This window comes from Sebastes fasciatus, chromosome 13, assembly GCF_043250625.1.
Source record: "Sebastes fasciatus isolate fSebFas1 chromosome 13, fSebFas1.pri, whole genome shotgun sequence".
In the NCBI taxonomy this organism is placed as follows: domain Eukaryota; kingdom Metazoa; phylum Chordata; class Actinopteri; order Perciformes; family Sebastidae; genus Sebastes; species Sebastes fasciatus.
Window position 1 is genome coordinate 3,740,227 of NC_133807.1, and position 22,095 is coordinate 3,762,321.

Consider the following 22,095-nt stretch of genomic DNA (forward strand, 5'->3'; position numbering starts at 1 on the left):
GATGATGAGAGAAACATTATCTCTATAAAAACATCAAACATGTGTTTCAGCTGAAGATATATCAGGTTATTACTGAGGGAAACCATGCAGAGAGACAGAATGAACAAAGTCACACAACTTCAACTGTAGGAGAGTTTCTACATGAACCCGAGCAAACAAACAGCGCCAGGTTCAATAATTTTATTACACGATCTGAAGAAGAAGAAAAAGACATGAAATGATCTACACTTGATATGTGATCATTCATAAACACAGTGAGGTGGTGGCAGAGCAGACAGGTGTGGATGTGGATCCAGCGGGTTGTTTGGAGATGGACTTGATGAATGCTGGGCTGTATTGACCTACATAAAGACACTAGAACTCCTGCCTGTGGATGCTGTGCGACCTCTAGCGTTAGCTGTGTGGTACTGTAGGAGGATGACACACTAACATGTCTGTATGGGGGGGTGTAAACCCAGTATCAAAGCTGAACACACTGAGGACAGTGTCTCCTGTACTGCTTCATTCAACCAGACGGAGTCAACTACAATTAGAAATTGGATTTTTTTCAATACACTTTAAAGCTGCAGTAGGCGGGATTGGAGCAAATATGATTACAAAACAGTTATATTTATAAAACGGTCACTATATCATGACAGTAGTACATGAAGCAGGTAACCTGAAAAAAATCATGCTCCTCTGTGTCCTCCGGTGTCCTCCGGTGCTCCTAACGGCATCTGCAAGATTTCACAGACCGGAGGAAAACAAGCAGTAAGAGCTGAACTGAGGTCTGCTGTCCAGCTGCTAATGCCTATTTCTCTCCTCAATGTTTTCAGAATCATCTTGTAGTGCACGGTTTAGCTGTAAAATGAGAAAGTTTGTGACACCGCCGCCATTGTGGAATCTGATGAAGGAACGCCAAGTTCCGGTCACATGACCGGAGCAAAGCCAATAGGAACGCTCTCTCAATGAAATGACCTGTGATTGGTCAAAGCCTCCCGTCACGGGATAGATTTTCTAAAGCCTGAAAACAGAGCCATGAGGAGGAGCAGAAGTCTAGTTATCTCTCAGAACACTTTAATTACAATATGCTGAAAGGTTACTATGGAATGATGCCAAAAATATACCGCTACTGCCACTTTAAGAACATGTTTATACGTGTAAAAAGTTACATACAGTCCCTTTAACATAGGAGAGCCTTTGACCAGTGGCTTCAAGATAAAAAGTAAAGATCCTCACACCTTCACTACACATTTCTGCTGACATTGGGGCTCCCTTGTTATGTAATTTCTTTGTAATTTTCTGTTTTTCAGTAGCGTAATGATTATTAAATGATATTTCAGATGCAGCAGAAAATCATAGGCAACATTAAGGGTCCATGTGTCACACCCATGATATACTCAGAGGTCTGCTGTTCAACCGATGAGGTACAAAAAATGGGAACCCCAGCAGATCTAAAGAAATGTCTACCTTTAAATTGTAGATACCCTTGTTTGTTAGCTTTCCGATAGTTAGAGAACCGTACTGATGTGCTTATTTTTGAAGAGGATATCAGAAGGGGTGGTCATCCGACGCAGGTCGACTTTGAGGGCCCCTGTCTCCTGAATGGTTTGTTCAATCTGATTAATCGAACCACGTTCTAACACTCTGTCATATAGGTTAATAACATGTAGGAAAAATGTGTTCACATGGAAAGCAGTGAGGTCAGAAAGTGATTGATTTGTGACAGAATGCCCTCTCTGGTGCTAAGTATTGTGATCGTAGAAACAGAGTTGTGAGAGTTAGATTAGTTAAAGGTCCCATATCATGCAATGTAATAAATAGCTCTTGATAATATTTGTATGATGGTAAAAAAAAAAAGAACTTTATTATTCACTTGAAAATTTTGATCTTTGATGGATGAGTAATGATGAGGGCTTCTTAATATCATAAATTCATGGGATCTGTCTTATAATAACACATATAAATGTGAGTGTGTGTGCCCACATTCAGTATTTTTGTGTCTAGGTACATGCATATATATATACTGGAAAAACAAAGTTCGGAAAATTGTGTTTGGTGGATTATTTCTCTGTTGTTCCAATGCGAATGGTCATTGTATTTTACATCGTTGGAAAGCCTGTTTATTTACCTTCGCAATGATGTCCCACTTGTAAGGATCATGCATTTGTGGGATGAGCAGCACAGCTGATTATGTGGGTAGCGCCCAAGAAAAATTTGCCAAAATGCTCCGTCAATGGTAAACAGTGTATTGTCCTGTTGGTATTGACTCTTGTTTTGAGTTGTTTGGTGGATTGGATGATTGAACTCTCTATCAGTAACAAGGAACAAACAAGACATATTGGCTATTTTACACTTTATTCATTTAATCCACCGTCAGGAGCCTCAGTAGCGGTGGAAGATCCATACGCAGCCACAACAGCCTGGCACCTCCTCCTCATGCTGGTCACCAACCTGGTCACACGTTGCTGTGGGATGGCGTTCCATTCCTCAACCAGGATTCGTTGCAGGTCAGCCAACGAGGTTGTGTTGGTCACTCTAACACGTACAGCACGCCTAACCTGATCCCACATGTTGAATTGGGTTGAGGTGTGGACTCTTGGCAGGCCGTTCCATTCTCTCTACTCCCACATTGTGGAGGTAGTCTGTGATAACCCTGGCTCTGTGGGGGCGAGCGTTGTCATCTTGGAGGATGAAGTTAGGTGCCAGATTGTGGAGATATGGGATCGCCACTGGCTGCAGAATCTCATCCCGATGTCTCACTGCATTGAGATGGCCTTCAATGATGACAAGCCTTGTTTTGCCAGTGAGGGAGATGCCGCCCCACACCGCACACAGCCCCACCAAAAAGCTGTTACTCCATCGGTGCTACAATCAGCATAGCGTTCTCCACGTCGTCTCCATACTTTTACCCTGCCATCCAACTTTCGCAGACAGAACCTGGACTCATCACTGAACATGACATTCCCCCACATGTTCAGGTTCCATTGTCTGTGTTGTCGACACCAGCGCAAATGGGCCTGACGGTGAAGGGCAGTCATTGCAGGCTTCCTGCTAGCCTTATGAGAATACACTGTTTAGAGCATTTTGGCAAATCTTTCTTGGGCGCTACCCACATAATCAGCTGTGCTGCTCATCCCACAAATGCATGATCCTTTCAAGTAGGACATCATTGCGAAGGTAAATAAACAGGCTTTCCAACGATGTAAAATACAATGCCAATTAGCATTGTAACAACAGAGAAATAATCCACCAAACACAAGTTTCCGAACTTTGTTTTTCCAGTTTAGATGCACAAGCACGTGTTTTTGTTACTGAACTCATTTTTTAAATAAACTGTACAATAGTAGTACACTTGATTGTCTGCTTGCAATCATTTTTCCTAGACTTCTGCTTTCAGAGCTAGTTATTAATTAAAGGTCCAATATCATGCACATTTTCAGGTTATTACTTTTATTTTGTGTTTCTACTAGAACATGTTTACATGCTGTAATGTTAAAAAAAACTTTATTTTCCTCATACTGTCGGCCTGAATATACCTGTATTTACCCTCCGTCTGAAACGCTCCGTTTTAGCGCATTTCAACGGAATAGCAATGGAATTGCATTGCTAGGCAACAGTTTGGGTCCATGTGTACTTCCTGTCAGCGGATGTTATTTACACATTTAGAATATTTACGTTTAAAACCGTGTAATGGTGTAAATATTGTATATTTGTGACATCACAAATGGAAAGAAATCCAAACGGCTTGTTTCAAACGCACAATTTCTGAATAAGGGCTGTGTGTGTTTCTCCGTATTTTGAGCGTTTTGATAGTTTAACAGTATTTATAAAACACTTAAACCTGCTTTATAATATAAAAGACATGAAAATCGCACTTTTTACAATATGGGACCTTTAAAATATTTGTATAATTGATGTTGTTTTGCACAATCTCGTGAGCATTGCCACTTTACATTTCACTGCACATCCTGTATGAGTATGTGACAAATATAACTCAAGTGTTGAATCTTGAATCACAGGGCCTTCCTCAGATTGTTGCCAATTATTGCAATAGCAACATTTCCCTCCATTGGAACTAAGAGCCATGAAAAAAAAGGGATGTCTGCATACTTTTGTCCATAAAGCGTACATACAGTACAATAAAAAAAATGATGGTTACATGCTGTTACATTACAGGGGTGTGTATTGGTCGTTGTTATGCTCTCTGGATTATAATCCTGATCTAGGACAGCACAGACGTCCTGGAGGGGAGAAGGACAGAGAAGTGGACATGTTAGATTCTAATAAGTCAGTTATTTATCCATCAGCCATCCACACACACAGATATTACACAAACTCCTATCACTGAATCCTTTTTTTATCGGTCCATCTCCGTTCACACAGATTGTTTTCTCAGATACACAGAGACACAGTGAGCCCACAGATTACATGCTGTACCGACATGTGACGCTCAGGTCTGACCTACATCGACGGTGCCCCCACCCGCCCGTCCTTACCTCTTGTCGTGTCGGCGGAGAGCGGCCTTGTTAATCTCCCTCAGCAGAGTTTCCTTGTTGTTCTTCATGTTGACTTTCGCTGTCTCCAACACAAACTCGATCTTGTCCTGGCTGAAGGGAAGCTGGAAGGTGGAAAATTCCTCCATTTTTGCTTTGACCTCTGCTGCATCTATAGGAAACAGGGAAGACCTGTTTAGGCTCCAGTCCCCACCCTGCTATTCTTCTTCTTCTTCTTGACACCTTGCTAAAAGCGCAGCGCTAAAAGCTTCTTTTGGGCAAAATGAGCACAGATAAGTTTCTTACTCTGGGCTCCATTAGTGCAGTCTACATGTCAGACTTTACTTTGGGTTGTGCACTGCTAATCAACTCCTCTGTGGCCTTTCCAGAGTAGGGTCCCTTTAGCCTGATTTCAGATCTCTGAAGCCAACACATTCTCATCTCAACTCATAACATACTGACGCTTTGTCAGACCCCTCGGCGTCACTTTTCGCTCGCGGTAAACATGCATTTAATGTTGTGAATTAAACAAAACAACATGGTTGGGCTTAAAACTACTACGTTTGTACGGTGCAAATTTGGACCCATCCACCTCCCCTCCAGCCCATCCTGTGTGTCCCTTTCACTCTTAAAACTACGTCACCACAGTCACTCCCAGCGCACTTTCTCTGAGTGTTTACTGTTATCTCGGATTGGTTTACATTATAGTTAATTGAAAGCCTGGTGCATCTCCTTCCGACTCTAAAGGGTGCCTTGTGCAGCGGTAACGAACGCCAACGGACGTGAATCATATAATGCATTATAATCATATACTAAGTGCAGTATAATCATATACTGCAATACAATCATATACTATGTGCAGTATAATCATATACTATGTGCTCTATAATAGACTATGTTCAGTATAATCATATAATGCATGATAATCATATACTATGTGCACTATAATCATAGACTATGTGCAGTATAATCATATAATGCATTATAATCATATACTATGTGCAGTATAATCATATATTGCATTATAATCATATACTGTGTGAAGTATAATCAAACAATGCATTATACTCATATAATATGTGCAGTATAATCATATAATGCATTATAATCATATACTATTTGCATTATAATCATAATGCATTATAATCATAGACTTTGTGCAGTATAAACATACAATGCATAATAATAATAGACTATGTGCAGTATAATTATATAATGCAATATTATTATATACTATGTGCAGTATAATCATAAAATGCATTATAATCATATACTATGTGCAGTATAATCATAATGCATTATAATCATATACTATGTGCAGTATAATCATAATGCATTATAATCATATACTATGTGCAGTATAATCATAATGCATTATAATCATATACTATGTGCAGTATAATTATATTATGCATTTGTAGGGACCTGCCATTTCTGGTGGCAGAGACAATGAACTGTGCTTCTCAGGATCCTTAAGTCATGCAGCCACTGGCTGTGGATGAAGCTCAGCAGTTATTGGCTACTGTAGCATTCACACATAAATGTGAAAATCCCCCAGAACAAATCCAGAGGAATCTCTTTGTTCCTTCTCTTTCCGCTCTTTCTTCACCTTCTCACCCAAGCTGACCTGCTTGAGGTGAGCTGCTGCTCTCCAGCTGCAAAGCAGCTCTGCTTCTGATCTATGGCCTGTTAGGAAACAGCCATTGGAACACAAGGAACTTCTGAGGCAGAAGACGCGAGAGCCTGCCTTCTTACCTACTAACTTCAAGCAACAACCGCAAGGAAGTTAGCACCAAGCTAACCCATCTGCACAACTTGATTGGAGCAAAGCAAAGACAACATCTTTGACTTGGAACCACAACTTCAACACATGGAATTACAATCCCCTTTTATTCCATGGATCGGTAACGTACTGGGCTTACTTTAGCAGTAGAAATTGCACATGGCTGAGCAAGACTGTTCAACTTTGATTTCTAGGATGTACTTGTATTGATTTGGTTTAATGTTATTCATTGAGTTTGACTGTGGTGATTTATTTGTATTTTGATATTTGGGTAGGTGGCTTCGCCACATCTGATGTGTTTAGTTTATGCTTCACATAGACAAGGTCTTACATGCAAACTAACCATCTTTTCTAACCCATTGCATATCTAACACACATAAAGATCACATACAGAAACTGTGAATTAGTTAAACATAAACATACAGCTTCAGATATCTTAACCCCCAAATCACCCCCCTCTCTGTCCTTCCTGAGCACATGTGTTCCGAAGAACAAAGAGAACATGTGGTGACATGTTGGCGGCCATCTTTGATCCCGCCATCTTTGTAGTTTTACAGTGCTCGCCCCTGATGTCTGATTATAATCATATAATGCATTATAGTCATACTATGTGCAGTATAATCATATAATGCATTATAATCATATACTATGTGCAGTATAATCATATAATGCATTATAATCATATACTATGTGCAGTATAATCATATAATGCATTATAATCATACTATGTGCAGTATAATCATATAATGCATTATAATCATATATTATGTGCAGTATAATCATATAATGCATTATGTGCAGTATAATCATATAATGCATTATAATCATAGAGTAAAGAAGACAAAACAGGACATGGAACACATGGAACGATAAGGTCAGTACTAATAAACTTGCCTGCTGATCTTCCTGAATAAATGTCATAGTCACGGATGAATGGAATTATGTTTTGTATTTATATTTCAATCAAAGGCTTAGTTTGCTAGTTGCATAACATCAATGCCAAAAAAAAAAACATGGCTCCTTGTTATTTTGGCCTCCAGAGAAGACAAGTCATGAAAACAAATCAGTATGTTTTTAACAGACCTTTACAGTTGCGTCTGTTGAATAGCGGCATGTAAACGACGGTGGGCTCCTTCTCTTTTCCCTCAAACACGTAGCAGTCCTTCGGCCAGTCTTTCTCCTCCAGGATTGTGTCGTTTATCTCGGGGAAAGGCTTCTTCACTGCCGCTGCATATGCTCTGGTCAGAGTCAGAGTCTGTGGAGGAAGCAGAGGGGTGAACGTTGTTTCACAGTCCGGCCAATAAATCACACTTGAGTTAGACATATAGGCAAGAACCACTTTATAATTTGGCTACTTTTATAAAGGGTTTAGAAGTAGGTTCTTATAAAGTGTAATGGCAATTTTCATATCTGCAGTTTAACACTGTACCTTTAGACAATCTCAGGGCCTCACATGTTCAACTTTGTCACCATAAGACAGTGACCTGACATTTTAGTTCTCTGTAACTGCAAACAACAGATTGCTGAAATACTTGTTATGTCTTGTGATGCTCTGTTGTCTGCTATGTGCTGACGCATTGATACACTTTCTATCCTTCTCTTCTTTTCTTCTTTGCACTTATCTGTGTGTTCTGCTTTAGTATGTATAAATAATGATTACTCTTTGTAATCGGGGCTCACTTGCCACAGTCCACTCAGGTGGCTGTGCTCGTGAGTCCATCTGCAGATGCTTTTCTTATTAATATATGCTTTTTTATTAAATTTACTTGAAAGACAAGTTGTTACCTTGGTTTGTGTCTTGTTTTAACAGAAACTGCCACCACAAAAGTTATCATCCACATTTATATGACAAACATATGCAGGAACAAGACAGGTAGCAACTGATCACTCAGTTAAATGACATGATTACAAAGCTGAAATATGAATCATGACACATTTGTTGTTGAAATTTGCACTTTCAATCCAACAAAAGAATGGTTCCACTGTTCCAAAAGGGTAACAGAGTTGGAGCCAACCATGAAATAAAGGAACTATAGGAAGGAAGTATATGCAGCATTATCAGTTAGTTTCAATCCAGGGTTCAGTGCAGACTGAAACTATTTTAGTCGTATAGCCCAATATCACAAATCATAATCAAATTACAATCCATAATCACACACACACACACACTGTACAGTAGGCCTACCTCAAACAGGTTTCCAGCGCTGTACTCTGGTGCGATGATGAGGTCAATGTCTCTCTTGTCTCCCAGAAATGAAGGGTAGGCTACGTTAATCAGCAGCCCGGCGTCTACCAGGTGGAAACTTTCTTGCGAGCGAAGGCAAGTAGGAACCGTGGAATCTGCCCAGCAACAGAATGTAAGAATCTTTCAATTGAAAGATGAATGAATAAGTTAAAACAGGCAAGGCTGTTTTAACTTATTCATTCATCTATCTACTTACACATCATTTTCTTCATTATTATTGAATTTGCTTAAGTACTAGGCAAAGGTGTCACTGTTTTTTGTATGTAACTATGTCCATATACCTCATTTAGGGGTCATCATGGACTAAAGAGCAGACTCTATGTTTCAGGAGCTCCCCCTCATCAATGCAACTATTGAATCACTCCTATCAAATAAGACCCGCCTGACAAAGGATTTGAAAACCGTGGGTCCAAATCATAAAGACATTACATGCTATGCGTAATCTGCCACAGTATTATGTATGCCTGCACAAAAACCTGTGTGCTGTGATGTTGATGAAGTTGTGGTAATTTAGCAGTAAGCCTCACTGACTAAACCAAACAAAGTCAAAACAAAGATCACCGTAAACCCCCTTAAAGTAGCTTTACTGCTCCATTTGTCTGTGGAAAAAGCATTCAGTTTGGCTGATTCTTCAACGTGACGCCCTTAAGGCAGAAAGGGTGAAACAAGTCATGTGGCGCCGATGGGTTCGTTCTTGTCACATGACCTGCGGTGCGCTTGTTACATTCAAAAAAGTTGAGATTTCCTTCCATCAACGAGAAAGCGAATGAGCGTTTTATCCAAAACATCAAACTATTTCTTTTTTTTAAAGATAGACAACCTAGCCTTTTTTTTTTGTACTAAAGTTGATTGCAACTGTTGCTGAAGAGGTCTGTCTTCTCACCTTGGTATTGGTAGAGGAAGTTTGTGGTAGTTCCCCACTCCCATTTCATAATCATGGGAAGGACTTGCTTAGTAAGCAGAGAAACTGGGGGGGGGGGGGGAAACATATTGAAAAGTGAATACACAGACGTGTTTACTTCTCATTAAAATAAGAATGGTTGTGTTTGTCTCCAGCGGTGACCAGTCTGGTGGTCTGTCTGCCGTACACTCACCGTGTGTTTTGAAATCTCCGTCCTCCAGAGACTGGCTCCAGGTCTCTACTGCCGCCAGCAGCTCCCGACTCCACTGCTGAAAAAGACTTTTCCTTTCCTCCGCACTCTTTGACTCCAGCAACGCTGACTTATTCAGATTTACCTCGTCTGGAAAAAGATAAGGATCTATAATGGACACTGTGGCATTTTCAGTCTGACATTTGCTGAGTCATTATTTCATCACAGACACAAAAAAAAATTGAAATGGGAAGAAAATTGAAACATTGATGGTTTTAGCTGCCATCTTGTGAATTAGCTTGCAGCTACCAAAACAATTGGATTCATTAATAGTTAATTTTTGCAGTGAATCATCTGAGCAGGGTCATTGTCTTCATCGTCACCATTTAGTATTTTCTGCAGCTTGTCCAGCTCAGACAGAGCAGCAGGATCCTTAATGGTGCTTCTGGTCAGGGCTACTAGCGCATCGATGGCATAGTTTACACGCAGGTACTCTTCAGCAGCGCTGTCTATCTGTCCAGGCACTGAAAGACACACACACACACACGCACGCACACACACACACACACACACACACACACACACACACACACACACACACACACACGCACGCACGCACGCACGCACGCACGCACACACACACACACACACACACACACACACACAGCAAGAGATTTATCCCTGCTACTTCTATAACTACATGTGTACTGTTTACTGTATGACAATGTCTGTGATTACCATTCAGCCAGGGAGGGATGAAATCTCTGATTGTCTCCTCATGAGCCAATGCACATCCTAGAACACCTGCGCAGTTTCAATACACACGCACACACAGAGTTTGTTGTTAGTTGGTGGGTTGTTTGTCAATCACATCTAAACTGGAAAACAAAGTACGGAAACTTGTGTTTGGTCGATTATTTCTCTGTTGTTACAATGCTAATGGTCATTGTATTTTTCATCGTTGGAAAGCCTGTTTATTTACCTTCGCAATGATGTCTAACTTGTAAGGATCATGCATTTGTGGGATGAGCAGCACAGCTGATTATGTGGGTAGCGCCCAAGAAGAATTTGCCAAAATGCTCCGTCAATGGTAAACAGTGTATTCTCCTGTTGGTGTTGACTCTTGTTTTGAGTTGTTTGATGGATTGGATGATTGAACTCTCTATCAGTAACAAGGAACAAACAAGACAAATTGGCAATTTTACACTTTATTCATTTAATACACCGTCAGGAACCTCAGTAGCGGTGGAAGATCCATACGCAGCCACAACAGCCTGGCACCTCCTCCTCATGCTGGTCACCAACCTGGTCACATGTTGCTGTGGGATGGCGTTCCATTCCTCAACCAGGATTCGTTGCAGGTCAGCCAACAAGGTTGTGTTGGTCACTCTAACACGTACAGCACGCCCAAGCTGATCCTACAAGTGTTGAATTGGGTTGAGGTGTGGACTCTTGGCAGGCCGTTCCATCCCTCTACTCCTACATTGTGGAGGTAGTCTGTGATAACCCTGGCTCTGTGGGGTGAGCGTTGTTTCTTGGAGGATGAAGTTAGGTGCCAGATTGTGGAGATATGGGATCGCCACTGGCTGCAGAATCTCATCCCGATATCTCCCTGCATTGAGATGGCCTTCAATGATGACAAGCCTTGTTTTGCCAGTGAGGGAGATGCCGCCCCACACCATGACACTGCCCCCACCAAAAGCTGTTACTCCATCAGTTCAACAATCAGCCTGCGTGACCCTGGCATTCAACTTTCGCAGACAGAACCTGGACTCATCACTGAACATGACATTCCCCCACATGTGCAGGTTCCATTGTCTTTGTTGTTGACACCAGCGCAAACGGGCCTGACGGTGAAGGGCAGTCATTGCAGGCTTCCTGGTAGCCTTATGAGAATACACTGTTTACCATTGGCAGAGCATTTTGGCAAATTTTTCTTGGGCGCTACCCACATAATCAGCTGTGCTGCTCATATATACATCAGATGAGCTGAGTTGTTGGTGTTAAAAACATATTTACCTCCGCCAAGGCTGATGGCCTAGAAAGGAGGTTATGTTTTCACCGGCGTTGGTTTGTTGGTTTGTTGGTTTGTTTGTCTGTTATCAGGATTACTCCAAAAGTCCGGAATGGATTTGAATGAAATTTTTTGGAGGGGTGGGGTGTGACACAATGAGTAATCAATTAGACTTTGGTGGCGATCCGCATCATGATCCGGATTCAGGAATTTTTTAAAGGATTCCGATCAGCCAGAACATTAAAGGTCACATATTATACTCCATTTAAACTAGTTATTATAGGTCTCAGACACCTCCAAACCATGTCTCTGAAGTTTTTTTTTCAAAAAAACAATCAGATCATGCATTCCAGCATGTCTCTATAACCTCTGTTTCAGCCCATTTCCAAAAGTGCTGATTTCTGTGTCTGTAGCCTCTGTCTCCTCCCACTCTGCTCTGATTGGTCAGCGTTTTCTGTCAATCAAACGTCCTCAACAACACAGCGTCACCCTCCCCGCCCCCCTCGCGGCCTGAGAGCAGGGAGAGAGAGGAGCTAGAATAGAGCTTATAAACCACTTTAAAGTTTATAAACCAGAAACTTCACCCAGCGCACGTTGCCGGAGGAATCTGATCAGAAATCGGCGACACATGATGAACATCTGCGGTCCAGATTCCAGGTTTTCCTGACGGTTTCTCTCAGGTAAATAATGCTGTTTATAGCTCTGTTAGTTAGCTCAGTGTTTACCTCATGCATCAACTCTGTAAACCGTAAACATACACTCTGTTTTACGTCTGTCTTTACAGATCCATCTGTGAGAAATGACCGACAGAATCATCCCAGAGGAGAGCAGACAGCTGAGAGCAGATGGCTCTGTTTACATGGAGATACAGAGCTAACCCGGTAGCATGTAGCTAACCCGGTAGCATGTAGCTACATGCTAACGGGTTAGCTACATGCTACCGCTATGACACGGTGTGTAAACACAGCGACCATCAGGGTGGAAAATAGAAGATGTGAAACAGTAGTCAGTTCATTATTTCTGCTAAAAGATAAATGTATGGAAGATCAGAGTAATGGTATATTATTTACAGTAGTAGCTGTCTGTGTTACCATGACTACAGACCACCGGAGCTTAGCTTACCATAGTTTACCAGAGCTGAAGACTTTCTCCTGTACCATGTTAACATAACTGCAGGTGGGATGATTACAAATGCTGTGAATAATTAATATTGTCATCTGTCTGCTCAAATAAAGTTTGACTGTGAAACAGAAATGTGTTGTGTTGCTTACAAGTCACTATTTACTACCTGTATTCTGCTACATGCATGACATCAAATATATATAATATATAAATATCATCTGTTTAAACAGTGTAATTACATAAAGCCTTTGTGAAAGAACATGTTATATTTAGATGATGGGAGTACATGAAGCCTGTTCTGCTGGTTCTTGCAGACTAACTGTAGGAGCTACTTTGCTCAAGTTCGGTTGAGGAGGAGAGACAGTGACGCGCTGTGGGGCGGGGTCAGCTACTGAAGGTTCTCTCTGGTTCGACCAGGAAACCCTCACGTGGCTTGCATTCTCTAATGACGTCAGAATACAAGGAAAAAAGCGAATTGTAGATTCACAATTTTTCACATTAAACTCGGTGAATTTACAGTTGAGTTGGACCAAAGCACACTTGGTGATTGTTGGAAAAAGTAACGATGACGGTTTAGGTGAGTTTTATTTTGTTTCTGTCCAGTTTGAATGAAGTGTTTTATGATGCTCCGCTACGTACAGCTGATCTCATCATAAACAAAAATACACGTGAATGATGGCGCAAGCTGAACGGAGATGGGGGTGGGGGGGGGACATCGTACTCTGGCATCTTGGCGGAGGTCTGCGCTCTCTGAGTGCCATTCTAGTTTTAATTTTGATTGTTGCTTATTTTGAATGTATCATGTAAATATAATGAGAAATAGCCTATTTAAAGGGACTGTATGTAAGTTTTTACATGCTTGGCCAATAAAAGCGATTCTGATTCTGACCTTCTAGTTTGACCATGTCCATCTCTGGCTTCTGCTCCAGTAGCTCTCCACTGTGGAATTTGCTGCCCAGGAGAGAAGTATTGATGAAGAGACCCAACTCTGTGAAACCAGCCTCGTGAGGGCTCACCTCGAACCATTTCGCTGAGAAAGACAGAAAGTCTGTTTACACTTGCAAGTCAATAACTCACTAAAGTCCTCATGTGCATATGCATGTGTCTACCTTCTATAGGCCCGTGTGAGAAGCAGTGCTTCTCTATGGCGCAGTAGATGGGGTAAGGGTTGGTGGCATTTCTGCTGGCCTCATCTGAAAGACGCCGTAGGTCCATCTGACGAAACACAAGATGTTTTACCTGAAGGACGATGCATACGATCTTCATAGAAGACATTTCAAATGGGACATATTGGGAGTAAAATGGTGTGTGTGTTTGCCCCTTGTACCTGTTTCATGATCCCAGCAGAAGTCAACACCCCCCAGATATCAGTGAGCGAGAAATGCTCCTCCTTTGCCCTCTCATCTAGCCAGGCCAGAGCCTCCTTCAACTCGACCCCAAGACCTGACAGCCTGGACACTGCTGTGTCCATGTTGGTGCTCCACTGTGGGTCACTGTAGATGGAGGACATGGACCTATCAGAGGAGACAGGTACACATAGGTTAATTTTTCTGTAAATACGGAAATAACAAAGCTGTTCCAAAGAGTGCCGCTCCCCGTCTGAAAAAACCTACACGCTTCTCTGCACTTCCATTAGAGACTGTGTCTGCCCCACGACCACTTAAATTAATTAAATCAGAAGTAAACAGAAGAGGAGTTATATATAATAAACTAATATAAACTAACACCACCACCGCAACAGAGCAACAAAACAGGAGAATTAAATGTGGACTCTTAAATATCAGATCTCTGTCATCTAAAGCTCTACTAGTAAATGATTTAATATCAGATTGATTTATTCTGTCTTACTGAAACGTGGCTGTGTCATGAAGAATATGTCACCCTAAATTAATCCACTATACTATAGAGCCTCCAAAAGTAAAATGGGAGCCAGAGCCTTCCGCTATCAAGCTCCTCTTCTGTGAAACCAGCTCCCAGTCTCAGTCCGGGAGGCAGACACCCTCTCCACATTTAAGAGTAGGCTAAAGACTTTCCTCTTTGATAACGCTTATAGTTAGGGCTGGCCCAAGGCTGGCTCAGGCTGCCTTGGACCAGCCCCTAGTTAAGCTGCTACAGGCCAAGACTGCCGGGGGACTTCCTGTGACACACTGAGCTCCTCTCTCCTTCTCTCCATCCCTTTTAAAAGGACATCAATTTCTTTTCGTTTTTTTTTTCTGCCGACCCCGTCCACAGCACTGTATTGCTTTGCTCCGGTGTCGGTGCTCCTGTCTGTTTCTCGATGCTGGGGAGCACAACGACCGTCATCTACTGTAAGTTATTAAACTGACTATGGATAAGTACCTTATACAACCCCACTTCAGCACACCACAACTATCCCTTTAAGTCCCGAGTATTGCATATTATACTCTTCTCTACTCGAGTCACCTGCATCTTTCTTCACAGTGAAACAGAAATGCTGTAAAGTAAACTTCAGAGTTTAATCCAATCGTTTGTTCCGCTCCGTGTTCTGGCCTGTCCATCTGTTCAGCTCTCATTCATACACAAACTGGTGTTTATGTGTGTAAGTGTGATTATTGTTACCACGTTGATCCAGAAACTCCTCCCATGTAGAGCAGAGTGTCCAACAGGCCTTCCTTCTCCATCTGATAGAGGGAACCCACCAGAGCCACAGCTGCCCTCTGACCCCCACCTGATCCCAGCAGAGCGATGTGGGGAACCGAATCCTTGTTAGAAACATGATGGAGAGCTAATTGCATCAAACAGTCAGCTATAAGAGAATGTCTTTATTATTATTATTATTTTTTGACATACTTCATTGTTAAGGTTATTAGTGGTTATTAAAGGTCCCATATCATGCTCATTTTCAGGTTCATACTTGTATTTTGTGTTTCTACTAGAACATGTTTACATGCTTTAATGTAAAAAAAAAACATATTATTTTCCTCATACTGTCTGCTTGAATATACCTGTATTTACTCTCTATCTGAAACGCTCCGTTTTAGTGCATTTCAATGGAATTGCAACGGAATTGCGTTGCTAGGCAACAGTTTGGGTCCATGTTTACTTCCTGTCAGCTGATGTTATTCACATACACTGCAACAGGAAATAAACTGGGACAGTTTAGAATGTTTACGTTTAAAACTGTGTAATGGTAAATATTGTATATTTGTGACATCACAAATGGACAGAAATCCTCACGGCTTGTTTCAAATGCGCAATTTCTGAATACGGGCTGTGTGTATTTCTCCGTATATTGAGCGTTTTGATAGTTTAACAGTATGTATTTATCACTTAAACATGCTATATAATATAAAAGACTCACTTTCTCACTTTTTACAATATGGGTCCTTTAAGCATTTGAACTCTCTGTCCCTTTAGACATGCATTGGAATGGTAGAATGTAGTGATGTCCTCTTATGTGAGACAGTACTCTCATTTATCATTGGTTTGAAGTTGTATCAGCAGTTTTTTTTTCTCTCTGCCGTCAGTCAGTCTATAATCTTATATAATCTGATTTGGAAATTAACGTGGCGAAAACAAAGGAACTTGTAATACAAACAAAACCAAGGGGGACCAGTAACATCGCCCCTGTTGTTGTTTTTAACATCCAGCCTGTGGAAGTAGTGGAACATTTTAAGTACTTGGACACGATCATTGATCAAACTTTAAGTTTTACTGAAAACTCAGTTTTAAGAGAGCCAACCAGCGACTATTTTGAATCAGGAAGCTGAGGAGCTTTGGTGTAAGTCAGCACATATACTTGAGATTCAGGGACCCGAGGGCGAGCCGGAACATATATAAGAGGTCTTTTATTCCCCATGCCATACAGGTACTGAATGCAAAATGACTGCACTATAGGGAAGACCTAAAGTATTTTGAAGGGTTTAACTTATCCCTATCTGCTGCTGTTGTTTCCTGCCCATTTGCACAATTGTACCTCTGTTGTTGTATGTTTTGTAACAGTGCGAAGTGTTTTGCTGACTGTATGTTTTTAAGTTTTTTTATTGTCTTGGTGATATGCTGTGTGATATTCATGTCTGAATTTATCTTATATGTACTAGAGAAGTCAAAGACAAATTTCCACTGAGGTGGACAATAAAGTCAAAGTAAGTAAGTCCAATATTCTCTCTGTTTTAGCTCTGGTTTTGGTCTCCACCAGCTCCCGAGGGGTGCTGAGCAGGTAGAGCTTTATCACTGAAAACAGCTGCCTGTTTGAAAGCAACTTAAAGTTACTACAATTGGAGCTTTTAACTGGTTATGACACAGTCTCAATGTAATACCGATGCCTCTGTGTGACCTACATAAGTAAATGAGACCATCAATGAGAAGATTGGCTATTTCCATATTATTCTTAATGCCTATCCTCGGGTCAGATTATTCGCGACATCAGAGAAAAAAGGATTTACGGCAGAAAGACTGAAAGAGCCTATATTACATATTCACAGTCAAAGCTTAGCAGAGAGCCAGAGCCAGTTAAAATGAAGCAGGAGGATCCAGAATATAAAAAAGCTGAAAGAAACAGTGATAGGGCACGGATGAAAACACGAGTCAACCTTGCTCGGTCATTCAACAGATGGAGAGAATTGCGGGATTTGAAAGGATTCAAAACCGATGCCCAGTTGGCCCTTTTCCTCCTAGACTGACCTGGAATATGTCTGTTATATTTATGAAATACATGGCCAATGGCCAGAAAATATTATTAAACATTTTTTTTTTATACAACATATACGTAAAATATGTGCCTCTGTGTCCTCTGGTGCTCTTAACGGCATCTTTAGGATTTCACAGACCGGAGAAAAACAACCAATAAGAGCTGAGCTGGACTCCGCTCAAACGGTCAAACTAGACAGCGCTGATCAAATATGAATCAATATTCTGTTACTGTAATGCCTATTTCTCTACTCAAATGTTCTCAGAAACATCTTGTAGTGCACAGCAGCAGTCAATGGGAACGCTCTCTCTCTCTGAAATGACCTGTGATTGGTCAAAGTCTCCCGTCACGGGCTAGATTTTCTAAAGCCTGAAAACAGAGCCATGAGGAGGAGCAGAAGTCTAGTTTTCTCTCAGAACACTTGAATTACAATATGCTGAAAGGTTATTATGGAATTTTTCCCTAATGATGCCAAAAATATTCCGCCTACTGCCACTTTAAAGTAACATTTTTATTATTTAAATTTGAGTATGTGTAGATTTATACACAGCAAAGTAATAGAAGAATAATAGAATAGTGATTCAATGCTTTGCCTTGGGTCAGGGGTCAGCAACCTTTACTATAAAAAAAAAAAAAAATCTGTTTGGAGGCGCAAAACATTTGAGCATTGTGATGAAGGTAACACAGTTTATAGTCTAAGTATATAGTATATAAGTCTAATGCAGTGAGGGCCAAAGTGAAAATGTACTACGGAGTATTAGGGCCAAATTGAGGGAAAAAACATCTGAGATTTCCAGAATAAAGTCATAATGTTACGAGAACAAAAAGTCATAATATTACCAGAATAAAGTTAGAACTTTACGAGAAAAAAAGAAAATAACACGTGAAATTACTACTTTATAATATTAGGACTTCATTCTCATAATACTACAAATTTTTACTCGTAATATTATGACTTTATTCTCATAATATTATGACTTTATTCTCAAAATCTCAGATTTTTTTTTTTTTCCTCAATATGGCCCTATACTCCGTCGTACCGTCGTACCATAGACCTACAACAATGATAAATAAAAATGAAAATGTAAACAAAAAACTGTTATTCATTTCCATTTTTATAAATCCACAGGGAGCCACTGGAGAGGAGCTAAAGAGACGCATGTTGCTTATCCCTGCCTTAGGTTCTCCTAACAGATTAATCCAGACATGCTTAAAAATTATTTTGTCATTATATGATAATAACACATATTATATAACATATCATATATAATATCAGTCTTTTTAGATGACGTACCACAGTATCTGTTACCTATCAACAGTACAGCTTCAGCAGTACAGATGACTTGAGGATGTACTGGAGTCTACTCTGTTCCCAGGAGTGTCTATACGGAGCTCATAGAAGTCATGGAGGAAACACACTCTGGTGTTATGTAAAGAGAGGCCATCACATGTGTAGGAGAACATCTGTGCAAAACATGACACATTCTTCAAAGAAAAATAAAAGTTTTTTTCTACTTTGAAGACCGAAACACAGGAAAGAGAGAGAGTCAAACAGGAGTTGTCCTCCCAGAAGTTCTCTTTCTTACAGCAGTGCAGTTGATCCCCAGGCTGCCGAGTGACTCCAGAACTACTTGTTTCCTCTCGTGAACGTACTGCTGCTCACCAGCACACAGAGACTGGGACTGACGGACGGCTCTCTAGAAATGATCAAAGACAGCTCACTGAATTAGACTGAATGATACCAATAAATAAGAATACACATTATTTACAAAGCACTTTCAAAACAGAGCGTTTCACGTGGGGAAAATCAAGATAAAACCATTCAGCACAATAACATTCAATAAAAATCAGGCCACAAAGTATACAGAGAATGAAATACCTGACCACAAACTGTAGATGAGGATGCAGCCATTGGGATGTGAATAACAGAGGGATGAGTGGACCTGTTGAGCTTTTGACCAAATGTAGGAAGCAGCCAACATGATATTACATGTAGGCTACTGTATGTGGTTCAACAGTTCAGCCAGTTTCCCTTTGTACTGGTTCTGTATGGAAGTTGAAAACGGTATTGTTTGACTTTGTTAATTTAGTTCCCCATCTCTGACACTGGAGCTGTACTAACAATGGACCCACTTCCACCGAAAACTCTTTCAGTGTTCATGTGAGAATCGTTTTAAGATTTGAAAAACAGTGAACCTATACCTTTAAAGGGACTGTTTGTAAGAATCAGAAATTTGCTTGTTAACAGCGACACCTGTGGCCGTTAAGTCAACGAAAGTCAGCGTCCTGTTGCTCGCGCTTGTGCTCGCTCTACATAGACATGAACGAGCATCGATCAAAACAGTGAGGCGACACACGTCAGCTAAAATCACAATATCACTCTATATTTCAGCTGCTTGGCAGTAATGTTAGCTGACCAGACGAAGGTCTCTCCATGAATCAATGCTGATCCTGTGTTTTCCTGCTTCAGCCTCCCGACCGTTTTCAGAAGGAACAGTGGAGACACCGGACTTTTGGTCGGAGACGATAACGTTAACCCGTCTAATCACTCAACAAGACACGGGAAACCTCTGTTGGTCTGGAGGAGCTGCAGCAGTTATTTCTGCACAAACTAACTCTTCTGCAGTGTGGAGTGTGGAGAGAGGTGGAGCGAGTGAGAACCCCCCACCCCCCCCCCCCCCCTCCCCCCCTTTAGGAGCCTAGCGGCGGCAGGTCCTGAGTCTATTAATTCCAACGGGAGAAGTGAACTTGAACACACATTATGACCGATTCTTTCACCCCATAGTCACTAAAGTAAATATTGGACCCATTGATTGATTGAAATGACATTTTTCAAACAGACAAATCTGGAGAGAATTAACTTAAGAGCATAGAGCATCTTATAGAGCACCTCTGACAGTACCCCCCTTCTTTCTTAAAGGTGCATGACCCAAACTTGTGAAAATTACAATCCAAAAGCACGTGAAACTGCATTGACATCTATAGGATCTTCTGTTGTGAAGAATGTGCCAGTCTGACAAATAGTAGACATAGACACACCTACAGTATTGTGTCAGGGTATAGGGGTACCTGATAAATGGTGCCTTTTCCTGGTAAAGAGCATGAGATAGACCGTTGATTATAGTCAACATGCTACTAATATACAACCTCAATCCTTTGCCATGCATCTCTCACCTCAGAAGTGTCTGTATTCCTCTCCATGTTGTCCACTGCTTTTGACAGACCTACTGAAATCACAAGCCAAATCACTGAGGCTGCAAAACTTGTGTTTCCAGTCTGCATGTCTGGGCGTGAAGCCAACCGTCAGTGTTACTGTAAATGAAACGGTATAGATATATAGGTGAATCCTGCCTTCTTCTGACTTCTATAGTCAGATGTTGCTGGTTTTGAAGTGGCTTCCTCCTTAAAGGAGCTGTTCAGGCTTCAGTCACACACAGACAAAGACACACAATCAGATATACCTTAACTCTCACACACACAAGTCTGCGGATTTCTACCATGTGAGGGAAGGATTTCTCAATACGAACCAGATGTCAAATTCAAACCAGGCTGAAACACGAGGACTCACACATTCACAAACATGAACACATTCTTTCTCCTCTCACAATGCTATGTTATTTCTGCAGGGGGGAGGGGGGTGGGGCGGGTTGGGGTGAACTGGGGGAGTCAGTGTCAGGGGGGCAGTGGTGTGTTGTGTGTGAGTGTGTGAGAGAGAGAGAGGGAGAGAGAGAGAGAGAGAGAGAGAGAGAGAGAGAGAGAGAGAGAGAGAGAGAGAGTCGTGTGTGTGTGTGTGTGTGTGTGTGAGAGAGAGAGACCTTAACCTCTTGCCAGATGGCAGAGTCTGGAAGAGATGGCCTGGCCACCACACGGTGACGGAGGAGGTGAGGATGGACTCGATGATGGCCGAGTAGAAGTGCACCATCGTAGTCTGTGTCAAGTTGAATTTCTTCAGCTGCCGCAGGAAGTACATCCTCTGCTGGGCCTTACTGATGAGGGAGCTGATGTTTAGCTACACCTTGAGGTCCTGGGCGATGGTCGTGCCCATCGGGGTTTACTGTAATCCTGATGACTAATCAATCACATGATCATTTGAAGAGTCTATGGAATCAGCAGGCAATCAATCACTGGGGATTCTAGTCGTGCTCAAGGTGCTGTCTGGCTTTGTTTGACAGATTGAGAAATGAAAAAGATGGTGGAAGAAGTAGTCAGATCTTTTACTTAAAAGTACATATTTAGAAATGTGAAAAATACTCTATTACTAGAACAACTCACTTAGTATCCATCCATCCATTTCCCTCCACTTATCAGGGGCCGGGTTGCGGGGGCAGCAGGCTAAGCAGATATCTAATCTCTCCAGCGTGTTCTGGGTCTACCCCGGGGCCTCTTACCAGTTGGAAGCGCCAGGAAAACCTCCAAAGGGAGGTGTTCAGGAGGCGTCCTGATCAGATGCCAGAACCACCTCAGCTGACCCCCTTTCGACGTGAAGGAGCAGCAGCTCTACTGCTCCCTCCCTCCAGATGTCTGAGCTCAGTCACTCCCACAGTATGAAAAGTAATAATACTCACTCAACTGTCAGTGATATATTATCAGATTGTCGATACTGATGCATCGATGTGTAAGCAGCATTTTACTGATGTAGTTGGTCAAGTTGAAATGGAAGCATGTGAGAAGAAGACGGAGGAGAAATGTGTCTTTGGTGAACAGCTAACAACTC

The 22,095-nt window shown here is 41.5% G+C and overlaps 1 protein-coding gene across 1 annotated transcript; it reads right to left on the reverse strand.

Moving 5' to 3' along the window:
• Nucleotides 1-165: 165 nt before the first annotated feature.
• LOC141781493 (cytosolic phospholipase A2 gamma-like) lies at nucleotides 166-20,879 on the reverse strand. The gene is made up of 14 exons (XM_074657295.1): nucleotides 20,556-20,879; nucleotides 18,968-19,078; nucleotides 15,311-15,453; nucleotides 14,058-14,244; nucleotides 13,840-13,945; nucleotides 13,620-13,760; nucleotides 10,333-10,398; nucleotides 9,978-10,118; nucleotides 9,598-9,744; nucleotides 9,387-9,470; nucleotides 8,444-8,598; nucleotides 7,342-7,513; nucleotides 4,479-4,647; nucleotides 166-4,223 (listed from the first exon to the last, which is right to left on the reverse strand). Exons 1-14 carry the CDS (start codon nucleotides 20,661-20,663, stop codon nucleotides 4,205-4,207), a joined length of 1,749 nt encoding a protein of 582 aa, XP_074513396.1. The 5' UTR covers nucleotides 20,664-20,879; the 3' UTR covers nucleotides 166-4,204.
• Between the last annotated feature and the right edge of the window lie 1,216 nt (nucleotides 20,880-22,095).